A 16,843-nucleotide genomic window follows, 5' to 3' on the forward strand; every position below is an offset into this window, starting at 1 on the left:
TCCCCCCCCAGCCCCCGGGCCCCCGCGAGCCCCCTTCCCGTCCGCGGAGGAGCCCGTTCCGGACGTGTCACCCACGTGGACTCACACCCCGCGTGGCCTTCCGTGTCCGGGTCCCTCCCTGAGCGCCGTGGGCTCGGGGTCCGTCCCGGGGCCGCACGTGTGGACACCTCGCTCCCGCGCGCGGCCGAGGCACGCTCCCGTGCGTGGGGGACACGCTGTGGGTATCCGTTCGCCGGCTGATGCCCGCGTGAGCAGGTGCCGCTTCCTGGCCCTTAGGAGCGCTGCTGCTGCGAACGTCTTGTGCAGGCGTGTGCTCAGTTCTCCGGGGCGCGGGGCCCGCCGTGGACAGACGCCTCCGGCGCGCCCCGCGTGCTAATGCCTCCCCCGCCCGCAGGTGCCCGCGAGGATGGTGGCGCGGCCCTAGGCCCAGGCTCCGCACCATGACCTGCTGGCTGTGCGTCCTGAGCCTGCAGCTCCTGCTCCTGCCCGCCGCCCCGCCCCCGGCCGGCGGCTGCCCGGCCCGCTGCGAGTGCACGGTGCAGACGCGCGCCGTGGCCTGTGCCCGGCGCCGGCTGACGGCCGTGCCCGACGGCATCCCGGCCGAGACGCGCCTGCTGGAGCTCAGCCGCAACCGCATCCGCTGCCTGAACCCGGGCGACCTGGCCGCGCTGCCGCTGCTGGAGGAACTGGACCTGAGCGAGAACGTGATCGCGCACGTGGAGCCGGGCGCCTTCGCCAACCTGCCGCGCCTGCGCGTCCTGCGCCTGCGCGGGAACCTGCTCAAGCTCATCCCGCCCGGGGTCTTCACGCGCCTGGACAACCTCACGCTGCTGGACCTGAGCGAGAACAAGCTGGTCATCCTCCTGGACTACACCTTCCAGGACCTGCGCAGCCTCCGCCAGCTGGAGGTGGGCGACAACCACCTGGTGTTCATCTCGCGCCGGGCCTTCGCGGGGCTGCTGGCCCTCGAGGAGCTGACCCTCGAGCGCTGCAACCTCACGGCGCTGTCGGGAGAGTCTCTGGGCCACCTGCGGGGCCTGGGCGCCCTGCGGCTGCGGCACCTGGCCATCGCCGCCCTGGAGGACCAGAATTTCCGGAGGCTCCCGGGCCTGCTGCACCTGGAGATCGACGACTGGCCGCTGCTGGAGGAGGTGGCCGCCGGCAGCCTGCAGGGTCTCAACCTGACCTCGCTGTCCGTCACGCACACCAACATCACCGCCGTGCCGGCAGCCGCGCTCCGCCACCAGGCCCACCTCACCTGCCTCAACCTGTCCCACAACCCCATCAGCACGGTGCCGCGCGGCTCCTTCCGCGACCTGGTCCGCCTGCGCGAGCTGCACCTGGCCGGCGCCCTGCTGGCCGTGGTGGAGCCGCAGGCCTTCCTGGGGCTGCGGCAGATCCGCCTGCTCAACCTCTCCAACAACCTGCTGTCCACGCTGGAGGAGAGCACCTTCCACTCGGTCAACACGCTGGAGACGCTGCGCGTGGACGGGAACCCGCTGGCCTGCGACTGCCGCCTGCTCTGGATCGTGCAGCGCCGGAAGACCCTCAACTTCGACGGGCGGCTGCCGGCCTGCGCCACCCCGGCCGAGGTCCGCGGCGACGCGCTGCGCACCCTGCCCGACTCGGTGCTCTTCGAGTACTTCGTGTGTCGCAAGCCCAAGATCCGCGAGCGGCGGCTGCAGCGCGTCTCGGCCGCGGCGGGCGACGACGTGCGCCTCCAGTGCCGCGCCGAGGGCGAGCCGGCGCCCACCGTGGCCTGGGTGACGCCCCGGCACCGCGCCGTGCCCGCCGCCGGCGCGGGGCGCGCGCGCGTGCTGCCCGGGGGCACGCTGGAGATCCGGGGCGCGCGCCCGCAGGACAGCGGCGCGTACACGTGCGTGGCCAGCAACGCGGGCGGCAACGACACGTACTTCGCCACGCTGACCGTGCAGCCCGAGCCGGCCGCCGACCGCAGCGCGAGCGAGGGCCGCAACGAGACGCAGGCGGCCGCCCGCTTCCCGCTGGACCTCACCACCATCCTGGTGTCCACCGCCATGGGCTGCATCACCTTCCTGGGCGTCGTCCTCTTCTGCTTCCTGCTGCTCTTCGTGTGGAGCCGCGGCCGCGGGCAGCACAAAAGCAGTTTCTCGGTGGAGTACTCCTTCCGCAAGGTGGACGGGCCGGCCGCGGCCGCCGGGCAGGGCGGCGCCCGCAAGTTCACCATGAAGATGATCTGACGGCGCGGGCCCAGCGCCCGCCGCCCGCCCGCCCGCCCGCCCGACGACCACCTATGCATTTCCCGACGCGGCCCCGCGGCCGCCTCCCGGCAGAACTGCCCCCTTTTTTGGTAGAGACACGACCACAGGACTGTTTTTTCATCAGGACTCACGTTTTGCATAGTTTCTCAAGCATTTTCTAAAGGTTTCACCCTGTCTTCCTGCCCCTGCTGTGGTCCCTGAGCTGGGGGGGCGGGGGGGGGGCGGAGCTCGGAGACCCCAGAGCCCTCACTGTGGGTGGTTCACACCCCAGGGCGGGGCAGGGGGGGTGGCACACACAGCAGCTGCCCCAGGGTCCCCCAACACCTCTCACACCTTAAGGGACGATCGCCCACATCCAGGACGTGGGGGGCTGCCCAGCCCCCAGGGGAGGCACACCTGGACGCCCCACACCTCTCATCAAGCACACAGGTGTTCAACCCAGGACACACTCTTGGACACACAGCTCCAAAACAGGACGCACACACACCTCTACCCAGCTGACCATAAACAGGTGCCCCAGGCTGCAGAGCCCACCTCGGGCACACAGGGCTCTCGTGAGAGCACAACGCACACCTGGGACATACCCTACTCACACTCAGGACACACCCAGCTCACACCTGGGACACACACATACCACACTTGAGACACACACAGCTCCCAGCCAGGACATGCTCAGCTCACACCCAAACACGCAGTTCACACTCGAGACACACACAGCTTAGACCCAGCTGACGCTAAACGTGTGCCCCAGGCTGCAGAGCCCGCTGTGGGGACCCAGGGCTCTCCTGAGAGCCCAACTCACGCCTGGGACAAACAGCTCACACTTGGGACGTGCACAGATCATGCCTGAGACACACTCAGCTCCCACCCAGCTCCTGCTCAGCTGGCCGTCTCTGGGGGAACCTCTGGGGCTGCACTAAGGTCTTGCAGAGCAGGTACTGCCCAGCACACGGCATGCTAGCCCATGCCCCTGCCCCCAGACTCTCCCCCACGCCAGGACTCACTGGCCCAGCAGGGCGGGCTGCCCACTAGGAGAAGCCATCTCCCCCGCTTCCTCTGCCACCACCAATAGCTACCGTTTGCTTCCTCTGCCCACGCCCCTGGGACCCGCTGCACATGTGGAGAATGAGGCCTGAGAGTGTGGCAGGTTCTCGGGGTCCCCGTTCAGTGCATTACAGGGGCAACAATGGAGAACAAGGCCAGGACAGGGTGCAGGCTGCAGGGGGATCTGGACCTGCGTTCTTGGGAGAAGATGGTAGGCACACCTCGGTCTCTGCCGCTTTGGGGCAGAGCTAGGGCTGGGGAGTAAGGGAGCACAGGCGGACGGAAGCTAAGGTTAAGAAAGAACTTCCCCATCAAAAACTAATGATTGTGGTGATTAACATAACAATAAAAATTTTTTTTAAAAAGGAAGAACTTGGGCGCCTGGGTGGCTCAGTTGGTTAAACGACTGCCTTCGGCTCAGGTCATGATCCTGGAGTCCCGGGATCGAGTCCCGCATCGGGCTCCCTGCTCGGCAGGGAGCCTGCTTCTCCCTCTGACCCTCCCCCCTCTCATGTGCTCTCTGTCTCTCTCATTCTCTCTGTCTCAAATAAATAAATAAATAAATAAAATCTTTAAAAATAATAATAATAAAATAAAAAAAATAAAAAGGAAGAACTTCCCCAAGGTCACTGCCCTGTGACTCTTCAGATAGTGAGTGAGTTCCCCATCACTGGGGGTAAGCAACAGGAGCTGACGTTTTACAGAAGTCTTCAGACACCACACAGCATCCATCCATGACCCTGCCTCTCCCAGGCGGTTTATTGCCCCCACCCTCCACCTGGGCCAGATGACAGGGCGTCGTTGGAGGAAGGGGCACAGGAAACGTGGTGGGACCCCTAGACCAGAGAGGAGCTTGGCCACCCACCAGGCAGTTACGACAGTATTCTTAAGGACCTTGTAGGAAGGCTGAAAACCAGGTCTGTTCCTGCCCAGGTGTGCAGTTATAGCTGATGACTGAGTACCACCTGGACCACTGGGGTCCTCGTCTGTAGCGTAGGTCTGAGGTCAAATCCACCGCTGCATGTATATATGAGGCCAAGTCCATGGACGGGCTTGATGGTTGACCTGGATCCCGGATCCTTCAAGACCTTTCTGAGATGAGCCCGAGAGAAGGCTGGGCCAACCCTGGAGGTTTTGAGCACAGGATTCAGACAGAACTCTGAAGGGGGTGCCAGCCCTTCTCCCCGGACTGTGTGGCTGGAAACGTCGGGAGGCCCTGGTCCTGCTCCCACCTGCTTCAACGCCACTCGGGGTGAGGCATAGCGACAGCCGAAGGGGTGTCCTGCGACCCCAAACTCCACCCGAGTTGGGCAGAACCGAATGGTTTTCTCCCTTCACATCCTCCTGACCTTGGTTGCCATAACAACCCCTAAGGCCCCTCAAAATGACATCCAAGTGCCTTTAGCATCATCAACGATGGGAGGGGTGTGTTCTCAGCAGCGTCAGGACTCGCAGAACGGCAGCGTATTGGGATCTCCCGCCCCCTCTGCTCACCCCCCATCCCAACATGAACCAAGACCCCCTCCAGCGCCCCCAGCCCCCTCCTGTTGTATTTGGTTGGAATCCAATAAAAATGAAGCTGATTTAATAACGGACTTAAGGGTTGTTGGTTTTTTTGTTTTTGTAATTCTCATGGGAGGAATGGGGGCAGGAAGGAGTGGCTGCTGGGGTCCCCAGGGGGAGCCGTCTGGTTCCAGCCCCGAAGCTGGCCCTGTGTCACGGGGCGCTTGTGGAGACAGAAGGACTTGCGGTGATGACATTACAGGTCTTGCTTCGGGAGCACCCATGCTGTTCCCGGTGCTGTTCCCCAGCTGCCGGTATTAACTCCTTTGGGGCAGGTAAGAGCCCTGAGAGCTGGGTCCTTTTAGGATCTCACTTTACAGATGGGCCAAGGGGAAGTCAGGGGGTGGAGGGCATTTGCCCAGAGTCCCCAGCTGGGGGAAGAAGGGGTGCTCCCCGCTGTGCTTCCTCCCTCCAGGCTGGGGGGTCTCCCCTCTTCTGAGTGGGTACCAGCAGTCTCTGCTTCTGGGGGCTCGGAAAAAAAGCAGGCAGCTTAAAAAAAAAAAGATTTATTTGTTTGTTTATTTGTTATTTGAATCATCTCTACCCCCAACGTGGGGCTTGAACTCACAACCCCAAGATCAAGAGTCACATGCTCTTCTGACTGAGCCGGCCGGGGGCCCCCTAAGAGCAGGCAGCTTTTAGGGGCCCCTGGGTGGCTCAGTGGGCTGAGCCTCCGACTCTTGGTTGCGGCTCCGGTTGTGATCGCAGGGTCGTGGGATCGAGCCCCATGTCGGGCTCCCTGCTCAGCGCAGAGTCGGCTTGGGATTCTCTCTCTCCCGGAGTCTCCCTCTGGCCCTCCCTTACTCAGGGGCACGCACTCTCTCTCTCAGCTTTTAAACAAAGCACTTTGTCCGCCCTTCCTGGAAGGAGGTAGGTGGAGTCAGAGCGGTCAGCAGACCCCAGCCCCGGGCAAGGTGGCCAAGGGTGGCGTCTCCCGTGCTGCTCAGCGCCTCTCTGCGGGCCTCGGGGTCCCCGTCTGAAGAGTGTCCTTTCCCGCCCTGCAGGAGACAGCAGTGGGACGGGGACGTGTCCGGCTGTGGGGTGACCCCTCCGTGCCTGATTTCAAAGAAGCCGCCAGGCGAGGATGCCGGCCTCGGGCAAGGGTGCCGGCCCGGGGAGCCTCCTTCCCCTGGTCCTCCCACAGCAAAGGGAGGAGAAACCCGCCCCTCGGCAGGGGCTGCCCGGCTCCCTGGTTCCAACCGGGAGCGAAACCCAGGATTTCCTGAGTCCCGTCTCGGTCTTGGGGTGAGGCTGAGGGGTCCTCCTTCCAAGGCCCAGCTGAACAGGGACCCAAACCAAGGAGGGGCCGCTCTCAGGGTGTCTGTGGGGTCCCCCCGGAACACAGGACAGCACGCCTGGGCCCGGGAGGAGGGCGCTGAATATCCCTGCCTTGACTTACCCTCCCAGATGGAGCTGGAATGGTGTGCAGCTTCCTCCAGGGCACCCACAGTCCTCGCGTCTCTGAGCCCCATCTTCCCGGCACAGACTCTCTCTTCCAGGCCCTTCCAGGCAGTGCCCCCCCCCCGAGACCCCGAGCCGTGCACAGGGACGCCCCATAACGAAACTGAAATTTATTAGTTGACAGTTCTGGAGCTCAAAAGTCTAAAATGTGTCAGCAGGGCTGGTCCCCCCCGGGGCCCCTGGGAGACCTGGCTCCTGCCTTTTCCTGGCCCGCAGACCCCCCTCCATCCTCATCCCCAGCAGCGCGGGGTCTGCCCATCTCCGGGACTCCCACCCTCTGCCTCCCCCTCGTGAGGGCCTCGTGAGGACGCCGGGCCCCCCAGAACCCAGGGTCACCCTCACCTCATCTCATTAGCAGCCTCAGTTTCCCCCACATAACAGGTTCATAGGCCCTGGACATGGACACCTTTGGGGCCCATAACTCTGCCCACCACAAAGACCTCTGGGAGCGCTCCGAGGAGAGGCCAGCCTGAGGCAGGCAGGGGATCCCCGTGCAACACCCCCCTCCAGGCCACCCTGACCCATCCCAGGCGCAAAAGTCCCTGGAGATGTCACCCCGGGTCCCAGCCTGGCCCGCCTGCTCACCCCCACCCCCCCACCCCCCCTTGGCCACGTCGCTGCCATGGCAGGGCGGGGCCCAGCTGGGGCGAGCGAGGCCCTCCCCTCAGGCACAAAATTGAAGGGGAAGCCCAGAACTCAGTCATCAAAATCAACATCCCACAAACAAAATGAATTCATGTCCCAGATCCACAATGAACAATAATCCATCTCTTACATAAAAATAGGATCTGCCCCGGCAAGACCCTGCCTGGCCCTGTTTCTAATAAAACACCATTTGCTGAAACAGCTGGGTGGCCCACCGCCCTGGGAAGCCAACTAGGTTTCTTAAGTCTCACATGGAAATGTTCTTTATCTCGATCACAGAGTGGGGTTTTTTTGGCCGCATCTTACATTCTGTGCCCGAGGTGGGTGCCTGGCAAGCTGTCCCCCCAATCGCGGGTCGGAGCCAGGAGCTCGATGGGGGGTCCCACGGGTCTCATGACGGGCAGAGCAAGGCTGGTGCTCAGAAAGGTATGGGCAGCGAGGAGGCATGTCTGGTCCCACCAGGGACGGCCCCGGATTTGTGGAATCCGTCCCTCGGGCTCGTCTCGGAGCCCACAGCCTCCCCCCACCCTCCCTTCCATCGTGAGGTTCACAGGGCGCCCCACTGACGACAGACGGAGCGTCAATTCTATCGCTCTCCGTCTGAGTGTGGGGAAAAGGGAAAATATAGGGTCAAGTTACAGAACCTCACGCTGGAAATGCCTCGAGCTCAGCCGGTCAATTTTTCCCCAAATGTGGCAGGGGACCCGTGTGGAAGATGTTCACCAAGTGGCTTAACCGCTTCCCCACACCCAGGGCCTTGGGTAGGATGGGACACCCAGCAACGACCCCGGGGACCTATCACTGTGCCCCGACCGGCCGTATGACCCCACAACGATTCCCTACCCTCTCTGGGCTCACTGTCCCGGAGGGAAACGGCAGGGGGCAGGGAGAGAAATCCAGCCCCAAATACGCTCCAGCCACAATGCGAAAAGGCCGTTGCAACCTTCACGTGGGGGAGAAGCTGCACTCCGAGCTGGGGCGCCTTCACGCCCACGGCCCGGCCGGGCAAGTCTCCAGCCCAAGGACACTACAGTTTCAGCATCTGGTCCCCTGGATTTTCACCTCTCTTGCTTTTCCACGTGTGGCAATCATAGACCAACCGTCCCAGAGCTCAGGCAGGCGCTTGCTCCTGAGGCCCCACCCAGGGTCCCCGGTGGGCGGGCAGCGGGCAGGGGGCGCCGGGGGCTTCTCAGCGCGAAAGCCACAGAGGAAAGAGCCGCCCTGGGGCCATTTCTCTGCCCAGTGGCTGGGGCCCCCTGCCCTCGCCGCCCCCTCGTGCGAGCTCTGGGACCATCACCCCTGTCCCCCTCTTGGCCCAGGCCCCTCCCTCTGCCTGGAATGCCCTTCCCATCTCTGCGGGCAGGCGGGGAGCGCGGCCTGGGGAAGTGATGCACAGAGCACCCCCTCCCTGCGGTCTGACAGTTGCACAGAGCTTCCGGGTGGCCACAGGCCACAGGTCAGCCTGGCGGGCCAGGGGCAGCAGCGCCCCGGAGCTTCACCCACGGCCGCCCCGCCCCTGCCGCCGGTCACTCCAGTCCTGCAGGTAGGGGCTGCCAGAGGGGTGTGGGGGGGCGGGGGGCGGGCAGAAGCAGCACCTCGCGGAGGTCGGAGTGAAGGGGGGTCTGGGTGGGGCCGGGGCCCAGGCTGCCGAGCTCTGGGAAGGAGGACCCCCACCCTGCGCGGGTCCCGGGTGCTATCGTCGGCCCCCAGCTGACCCCCCACCCCGGCCCACCCTCACAGCTGAACGTCCTATTCAGTCCTTGTCACAAAAGCACAGTGTCCTTCCCACTGTCCTGGAAAGTTGAGGAGTGATGTTCCTGCCTCACCCACGAGGAGAGGAGCCCAGAGAGGGCGACACACCGTCCCAGGGCCACCAGCAGGTCAAGCCGGGCAAGAAGACCGGGACTGCCCCACTCTTGCCTAGCTCCCCGCACCCCCACGCACACCATCGGAGCCCCCCGCGTGCCCACCCCCGCGTGCCCCCAACTCTGACCTCCCCCCTGCAGCATGAGCGGCCCTGAACCACCCAGTGAGACCTCTGGGCCTGACGCCCCCACCTGGCCGACTCAGCCCACCTACAGCAACCTCGGTGAGCCCCCCGGGGCGGCAGGGGCGGGTGGCCGAGCTGAAGGGCTGAGGCTCCCTCTGCCTGAGGGCAGCTTAGCTCGCTTACAGGGACCAGGTCATGGCCCTCCATAAAACTCTGCTGAGAAAGGAAAAAAGCTGGGATCATCAGCTTGCGAACATGGGTGTGGGGCCATTTGGCCAGAGCCACGCGGGGACACGGGGTCACCTGGCGTGGGCTGGACACCTCTCTGCCACCGATGCGTCCCTCCTCCGTAAACTGGGGGTGGCACCGTACCCCACGGGGCCATTCTCATTCTGCAGATGGGGCAGTGGTGGCCGAGGGGCCCGAACTCCGCACGTCCTCACCCCCTTCCCCGCTCCCCCGCTCAGGTGAGGTCCGCGGCCAACTGCTGCCCTCCAAGGCCTGCTGCCCCCGGACATCCGGGCGCCCCCCGACTGACTCACGGCCCCTGCCCCCACCCCTGCCCAAGAAGACCCTGACCAGGACCCAGTCCCTGCCCACCCACAGGGCCCGCAGCTCCAGCCCCGCTCCCGCGGGGCAGCCTCGGAGGCCCTTTCTGGGGTCCCACAGTGTGGACGAGAGCCAGGCAGGCAACGACCGGCCTTGGGCCTCCTGTCCCCCGGCGGAGCCGCACTTCCACTCGCTCAACAGCCCGCTGGGCCTCGCCTGGCCCGTCCTGCACTGCCCCGAGGCCATGCGCACCATGCTGGAGGCCCGGCAGCTGGAGGGGCTCCGTACCGTGCATGCCCGGCTCCAGGCCCGGCTGCTGGGGGGCCGCCCGGGCCCCTGCCAGCCCGGCCACGACTTCCGCCTCCTGGACAGCTCGCCGTGCGTGGAGAGCGGAGACGCCCTCTACTACCGCCTGGTGCGGGTGGTTGGCGAGGCATGGCACATGCTTGCTGCCAAGGTGAGCCCCGCCACCGCCCCCCTCCTTGGAACTTTCCCCAATGTCCCATCTTGGGCGTAAGCCAGAACGCGTACAGCTTGGGCTCCCCACTTACTCTGCAACTAACACGCACTAACACAGTCAGCCCTGGGAACCCCGTTTCTCAGGTGTGGGGCCACGGGCACGCGAATCGCCTGGGCCTCCCGGGAGCCCAGGAGTCTGCATTTTAACCCAGTCTCCTGCGAAAGCCGCTGAGTTCGCCAGCCACGTTAATGGTAATAATCAGTCACCGTCAAAACGTCTGGAGCGTTTCTGGGCGCCCTAAAGCCGTTCCATTCTAAGGACCCCAAGACACCCTTACCCACCGAATCTTCATGCATCTATCACCACATTTGTCATAAGATCCTTCCGTTTTTATGCGCCACTCAGGAAAAAAAAAAAAAATCCCTGTTAAGCCACCCCGCGTCAGATGCATCACCGTTTTGGAGGACCCTAGCAATTAGACCACCCGGGCTGGGGAGGCCGTCCCTTTCACCCCCTGGAGCATGGAGGGAGAACGGTGTTGCTGGCCGCGTGGGTAGTGGGCAGTTGGATCCTGGCTCCTGCGCGGAGGCCCTGGTGTAGTTTTTAAAACACGCCCCCCCCCCCCCCCCGCCGTGATTCTAATGTAATTCCCAGAGCTGGTGCTCCCCTGACCTCGAAAGAGCTTTGCGGTCCGGTATTGCGACCGCTGGCTAGTGGGACTTCTGAGCCCCTGAACCGGGGCTGGTCCCCACTGAGTGTCCGCTATGCACCAGATCTCCAAGACTCAGGATCAAAAATTAACCATAATGCAAAATACCTCTTTAGTAGCTTTGACGTTCACGACTGTTGCGTGATAACATTTTGGATATGTCGGGTCAAATAAAACAGCGTATGGGATTTATGTTCACGTTTCTTACCATGTTTAGAACGTGGCTACTGGAAACGTTGAATTATACCGTGGCCTCAGTCCCGGCCTTGGCATCTGTGCTGCCCCCTTCCTCGTGCCTCTGGCAGGCTGCAGTTTGACCCCTAAACACCAGGGTCCTTAGCGGAGCTTTCCCTAAAATCATGCTGGCGACACACATCCCAATTAACATGTAACTCCTGCTTCTGGAGGCGGGTTGGCCCGCTCCCCCCTCCCAAACCGCCGTGGGGGTGGGCGGGAAGGCTTCCGCGGTCAGGCCCCTGATGGCCCCCCTTTGCCCCTCAGGTGCCCAAGCCGGGAGCTGAGGAGCCCCATCCGTGGGGCCTGGAGCTGCAGGCCTCGCTGGCCCCGCACTTCAACCTGCAGGGGCTGTGCGGCCTGGTGCCCGAGGGCGCGCTGCCCGGTGTGCCCTGGAGAGGCCCCGTGGTGCTGACGGCCGAGGTGCCCGAGTGCACGGTGACCCAGTGGCTGTCAGAGGTGGGCAGGCGGCCGCGGCCCGCGGAGTTCCCCTGGGTCGTGGCCCTGCTGCTGCTGCAGCTGAGTTCAGCCCTGGAGCACCTGGAGGCGCGGGGCGCGGCCCTGGCGGAGCTCCGGCCCGAGAACCTGCTGCTGACGGCGCCTCGGGGCTGTGCAGCGGCCGGGCCCCCACGCCTGCTGCTGGCCGACTTTGGCCGCGTCCACCCACGGCCCCCGGGACCCCCCGGCGCCCACGCGCAGCAGCTGAGCCGCCTGCTCCGCGCCCTACTCGGCCCTGCTGCGCCCTTGGCCACGCCCCTGGCCGCAGGCCTGGAAACCCTGGCGCGGCAGCTGCCCCGCTCGCGGCCCTCGGCGGCCCAGACGCGGGCTGCGCTGCAGACGCTGCTCTGGGGGCCTGGGCCTGAGCTGCACCGCCAAGGAGCCCCGCTGGGGCCCTGGCTGCAGGTGGGCCGCGCGCTGCTCGTCCTGCACCTGGCCGAGCGGGCCGCGGCTGGGGAGGTGCCGGGCCTGGAGGACTGGCTGTGCTGTGAATACCTGGCTGAGGCCACGGAGGCCTCCCTGGGCCACGCCCTGGCACTGCTGTGGGACTGACGCCTCCCAAGGGCCTCGCCGAGAGGTCGGCACCCTCCCCAGACCTGGGGCCAGAAGGCCCGCGGAGGTTGCCTCCATGATGGAGGGGACACCCTCTTCCAGAAAGGGCAGGAGGCCAGGGGAGAGTGCGGGACTGTGGACACCTCCTCTCCAATGCACCCCCCTTCTACTCCGGGGACTTAGGCCCAAGTCCTTCCCAGGAAGGCCGGGGGCTGGGGGCTAGTGGCCAGTGCCTCCTGAGGCTTTCTGAGGCCAGGACGGCCCAGCCCTCTTCCAGGTGTGGGCACTCCCTGTCAGCCAAGGTCTGTGTGAGTGTGGGACCCCTCCCCCCACCTCCCAGAAGAGAGGCTCTGCCCTTCTAGTGCTGGAGTGTGAGGGTCACGGTCTCGCTGAGAAGGGGACACTGTCCTCCATCTCTGGCCCTGGAGCACCCCCTTGTGCTGAGGATGGCCAGCGATTGTGTGAATGTCCTCGTCTAGACCTGCTTGGGGTCTCCAGGGGGAGGGGAAGCTCCTAGAACCTGAGACACCCAGCCCACCCAGCACAGCCCGCCCCAGAGTCCGAGCTCACCTGCCCTGGCGTCCCCATGGTGTCGCCGTGCCCTCCACCTCCCCCACTCTCTCCACCCAGCATGGTCTCCGCACTCTTCCTCTGTGAAATTCAATTCTGTGCAGCCGCCACGCTTCTGCATGGGCTGTTCCCTCGCCGGACTGTCCGAATCTCACCTCCACTAAGCAAATAAAGTTGCCCCTCCTGGGCCCACTGTTGCTCCTCCCCGTGCCTCCCCCCGGAGCACTGATCACCACCTGCAAGTATTTATCTCACGGCCTGCCACCTGACCACTTCATCCACCAGGCTGAGTTCCCTGTGGGCAGAAGCCAGGCTGAATACACAGTGGGTGTTTAATCTCATAGGATGATGGAATCAACTGGCAAGGGAGACTCATCAGGGAACCTAAGGGAGAGAACAGGGTTTCAGTTTACGCCTCTGAAAAATGGGACACACAAGCCCTGAGGGGCCCTGCTGCCCTTACCTCTGGGGCCTCCAGTCATGCCCCCTCACTTCCCCTCCCCCACCATGGCTCCCCCAGGTATGACCAGGTTCCTCTCCTGCTCAAACCTCTCCCATGGCTCCTCAGTACCCTCAGAATACAGTGGGGCTCCTCCAAAGCCACCACAAGCTCTCTCTGGCCAACCCCTCCTGCCACATTGCCTACCCAAGGAGCTTTCTGACCTCCAGAACTTGCCCAGGTTATTTCTTGCTCTGGATCACTCTCCCCTCTCTACTTGTCTGCTTCAGACTCCTATTCATCCTTCAACACCCCAACTCCAAAGCCCTTTGCCCACCCTTGCACTCCCCCCAGACTGGAGTGTTGTCCAACTGTCCCTTCAGAACTTTGAAGGCCAGCTCCACCCTCAGGTAACTGAACATCCTACCCCAGCCCCAGATATATTCCAATCCCTGCAAGTACCTTTCCTGCTCCATAAAAGATGCCCCCTTTTCCAGCCTCTCTCTCAGCTAAGGCCTGGATGTGCATCTCTGGGGCCATGCTCCCAGATGCGGCCAGCAGGTGGCGTGGCAGTCCTCCCGAACCATAACCACCCCCTCCCTGCCGACCTTCGGGCCCCCCGCCCCGCATCCCTGCTGTGACCCCCGCCGCCAGAGCGCTCCTGTCCCAGCATAGCCCTGCAAGGCCCTCCGCAGGGGCTACTGGTGTCCACAGGGTCCACACAGCTGCTAAGGTGGGGGCCCAAGTTCAGACGCACCCCCACACCTCAAGTCCCAGGTTGCCCTGGCCACACCCCACACATCAGCAGGAAGCAGAAGTGAAACCGTTCAGGGCAAGTAGGAACTCAGCCAGCGGGCAGCCGTGGCCACCCCAGATAAGAGTGCCAGGCCAGGGCAGGGGTGGGGTGGGGCAGCCTGCCACCCAGAGCCTCCTAAGGCTGCTGTGAAGGACGGTGAAAACGTGAGGTCCAGAGGCGCCCGGAGCCCCGGGGCCTGGCCTCGCATCAGACCCCACGGGAACGGGGCCGTGGCCAGGGGAGAGGCGGTCCCCTCCCGCGGAAGGGGGTCACACAGCTCAGGGCAGGTGCACACCCCCTGCCCCAAGCCCTCCAGTCCCGGGGTGGCAGGTGGGGGACAGTGGCCGGGGGAACACCACTGAGCCAACACAGGTCTTTGGAGGTGTCATCACTTTTATTCAGATTTTTCAGAGCACTAGAAGGGTAGATTAACACCTATCCAAGATAAGAGACCTAAGATTTCCAAGAGCCTTCAAATGAGAAACTCCTCCTCCAAATACAGGGACAATCGGAATCATCTTAAACCAGCAATAAAAAAGTAAAATATAAACTTTTATTTAGAATTAAAGCAAATACTTCAGTATCACAAACACAATATTAAACTTCAAGAAATATACCGCTAATTTGGAGTGAGCGTTTATTTGCACAATTACAACATGCGGACAAACCCAGCCGAGAGGAGCAGGCCTGACGTCTGCCCCCCGAGCAGCAGTCGGTCCCGCCACCGCACTAAGCGCAACACACGCACACGGACTGCGATCCAGGGCTCCGGCGGCGGCAAAGCGCGAGGGACGCAGGTGGCCCCGCCACTACTCCTCCTCACCCGCAGACTCTCTCTCAAACGTGTAGGCCATGAAGCAAGCGTCGGGTCTCTTGGGGACAAGGGGATGCCCCGGTCTCACAATCTCAAAGCCCAAAAAGCTGAAGGTCCGGAGCAAGGCGGCTGCGGGGGAAACGGAGTCAGGGCCGCTGCCGGGGCTCGGCAGTGCCGGCAGGTGAGCGGGGCCCCAGGCGCCCCGCGGCTCCACCACCCAGGAGCGCGCCCGGAGTCCCCTACCTCTGTCGTCGCGGTTCTTGTGGAAGCAAATGAAGACGTGGGCGGCGTGGAGCTGCTCCTCCGCGAACTCAAGCAGCACTGCGAAGCTGAAGGGCCGCCATCAGCCCCGGGAGCACCCCGCATTCAGGGCCGAGCAGCACCCGGTGACCCACGCCCCCGGGGGCGGGGGGGCAGATTCTCCCGAAGACTGCTGGCCCCGCCCCCGGCCCCGCCCCGCCCCCCCGCGGAGGGCCGGGCCCCTCACCTGTCCTTGCTCCCCTCGGGCAGGGCGCCGCCGGGGATCTCGATGTACAGGCTGCAGCCGCTCAGCACCGCCCTCCAGTTAATGTGTTTGGAACCCGTGAGCCTGGTCTGGACGTTCAGAATCCTCGTCTTGCTGTTAGACGTTAGTTCCTCTGTTACATTCAGCCGATTATCCTGCAGGGGGAGAGCGCTCGTCCGCACCCCAGACACCAGCCCCCTCTCACCGCCCGCGGCCCGCCGGCTTCCTCAGCGCGGCCAACACTTGGCAAAACCCAGGGCACCGAAATGACCCCCGCCCCCCGCTCCCCGCCCCATGCTGGGGGGTGCGGGGCCCAGACCCCAGGGGGCACCGGCGCTGGTCCCCGGGGGGCTAAACCAAGCGGTGGAGGCGAGAAGCAGGTGCACACAGGTGCTTCCCCCGCCGCCCCCCGCGGGAGCCGGCAGCAGGCGGTACTTACAGAGTAAAATAAATTAGCTGAAAGATTGTGATCCCTCTGACTATTCCCTCGCCCACCTGGGATCTTCAGGGGTGGGTGAGGGACATCAGGAGCACCACCGAGGCCCTGGACCCAGGTTACTACAGCAGTTAGGAGAGACCCTGGAACTGGAGGAGAAGGGCGCTCAGCGCGCCTGGGAGGCGCCCCCCAGGCCCAGCCGAAGGCCAGGGCGCTCCCGGCGGCCGCCCTCAGCCAGGCTCGTGTTTACACTGCGAGCCGCGGCCACTTCCGCCGGTCAGGGCGGCGGGCCAGCGCTCGGGGCGCCCCCGCCCCGCGGAGCCGTCTCACGCCGGGCGCCGGGCCTGGCCCAACCCGGGCCCTCCGGTCCCCCGCCTGGCTTCCCGCTTTCCGCCCGACCGAGCGGACTTCCCCTTCTCCGCCCGCAGGCCGCGCAGAAAACCCGGCCCCGAGCAGCGCCCCGGGCGGCGCCCCTCCCGCACCCTCCCCGCGGGCCTCGGGGTTGCGTCATCGCGGCAGACGCGGCCCGCGGCCCCGAGGGAGGTTTTCACAATCGGCGCGCTCGGCAGCGCCAGCAGCCATTTGCTGCGCAGTGTCAACAGGCCCCAAGTCGCCTCCATTTTGCACGGCCCGCATCTGGGCGCCCCCGCCCCGCTCGGGACCGCGTCCGCGGGGCGCCCCCGATCTCCACGGCCGGCCGGGGGCGCCGTCGGAGACCCTGCCACCTGCCGCAGGCGCGCGTCGTCGGGAGCCCCGGCCCCGGGGGGCGGGCGCGACCGCCCCCGTCGGGCCGTGCAGCGGAGGCGGCCCGGCCGCGTCTACGTGGCGCCCTGCGCTCCGCGCGTCCTCGGGGGCCCCGGCGGGGGATCCCGGGACGCCGCGTCGCGGGGACCCCCACTCGGTGGCGCTGCTCCGCCCCGCGGTCCCCGAAGCGCCGCCGGAAGGGGTGGCCGCCCGCCCCGCCCCCGGCGCGATCGTGGCCTCGACAAAGAGGCGGACCTCGCGCTCCCGCGACCTCCGTGGCGCCCCGCGGCCGGCTCCCCACGGGCCTGCGCGGCGGCGCTTCTGGAAGCTTCGGGCGGGGGCGGGGCGCTCACCCCTCGCTGCTGCGGCCTCCGCGGCTGTGCAGGCTGAGGAGCGGCATGGTGCGGGTGGCGTGGACGGTGGCGCTGGGTTTATCCCCCTCCTTCTCTCTGGCGAAGCAGTGGCTGTTGAGGATCCGCTGCAGGGAGGATTTCACCATCCGGCCGCTGGGGTCCGAAACCAGGAAACCTCCGCTGCGCTTCTCCGCGCCGCCGCCGCTGCTCGCCGTTCGCAAAATGGCGCCGCCGCCGCCGC

At 65.0% G+C, this 16,843-nt stretch overlaps 3 protein-coding genes across 3 annotated transcripts; 2 read left to right on the plus strand and 1 right to left on the minus strand.

The window, feature by feature from the left end:
- The first annotated feature begins 38 nt into the window (after positions 1-38).
- On the plus strand, positions 39-6,587 carry LINGO3 (leucine rich repeat and Ig domain containing 3). The gene has a single exon (XM_064574590.1). It carries the CDS (start codon positions 441-443, stop codon positions 2,217-2,219), a length of 1,779 nt encoding a protein of 592 aa, XP_064430660.1. The 5' UTR covers positions 39-440; the 3' UTR covers positions 2,220-6,587.
- Positions 6,588-6,933: 346 nt separating this feature from the next.
- Positions 6,934-12,753, plus strand: PEAK3 (PEAK family member 3). The gene is made up of 3 exons (XM_045863910.2): positions 6,934-9,042; positions 9,411-9,949; positions 11,163-12,753. The coding sequence occupies exons 1-3, from the start codon at positions 8,961-8,963 to the stop codon at positions 11,943-11,945; spliced, it is 1,404 nt and encodes a 467-aa protein (XP_045719866.1). The 5' UTR covers positions 6,934-8,960; the 3' UTR covers positions 11,946-12,753.
- A 1,536-nt stretch (positions 12,754-14,289) lies between these two features.
- Positions 14,290-16,843, minus strand: OAZ1 (ornithine decarboxylase antizyme 1). Its single transcript, XM_045863405.3, is given in 6 exon segments — positions 14,290-14,693; positions 14,808-14,893; positions 15,052-15,224; positions 15,509-15,595; positions 15,597-15,654; positions 16,603-16,843. Coding segments are annotated over 6 exon segments (684 nt in total). The 5' UTR covers positions 16,749-16,843; the 3' UTR covers positions 14,290-14,559.

The sequence above is a fragment of the Mirounga angustirostris genome, unplaced genomic scaffold, assembly GCF_029215605.1.
Source record: "Mirounga angustirostris isolate CCGP_5_RB_7025 unplaced genomic scaffold, mMirAng1.0.hap1 SCAF_1, whole genome shotgun sequence".
NCBI classification, from domain to species: domain Eukaryota; kingdom Metazoa; phylum Chordata; class Mammalia; order Carnivora; family Phocidae; genus Mirounga; species Mirounga angustirostris.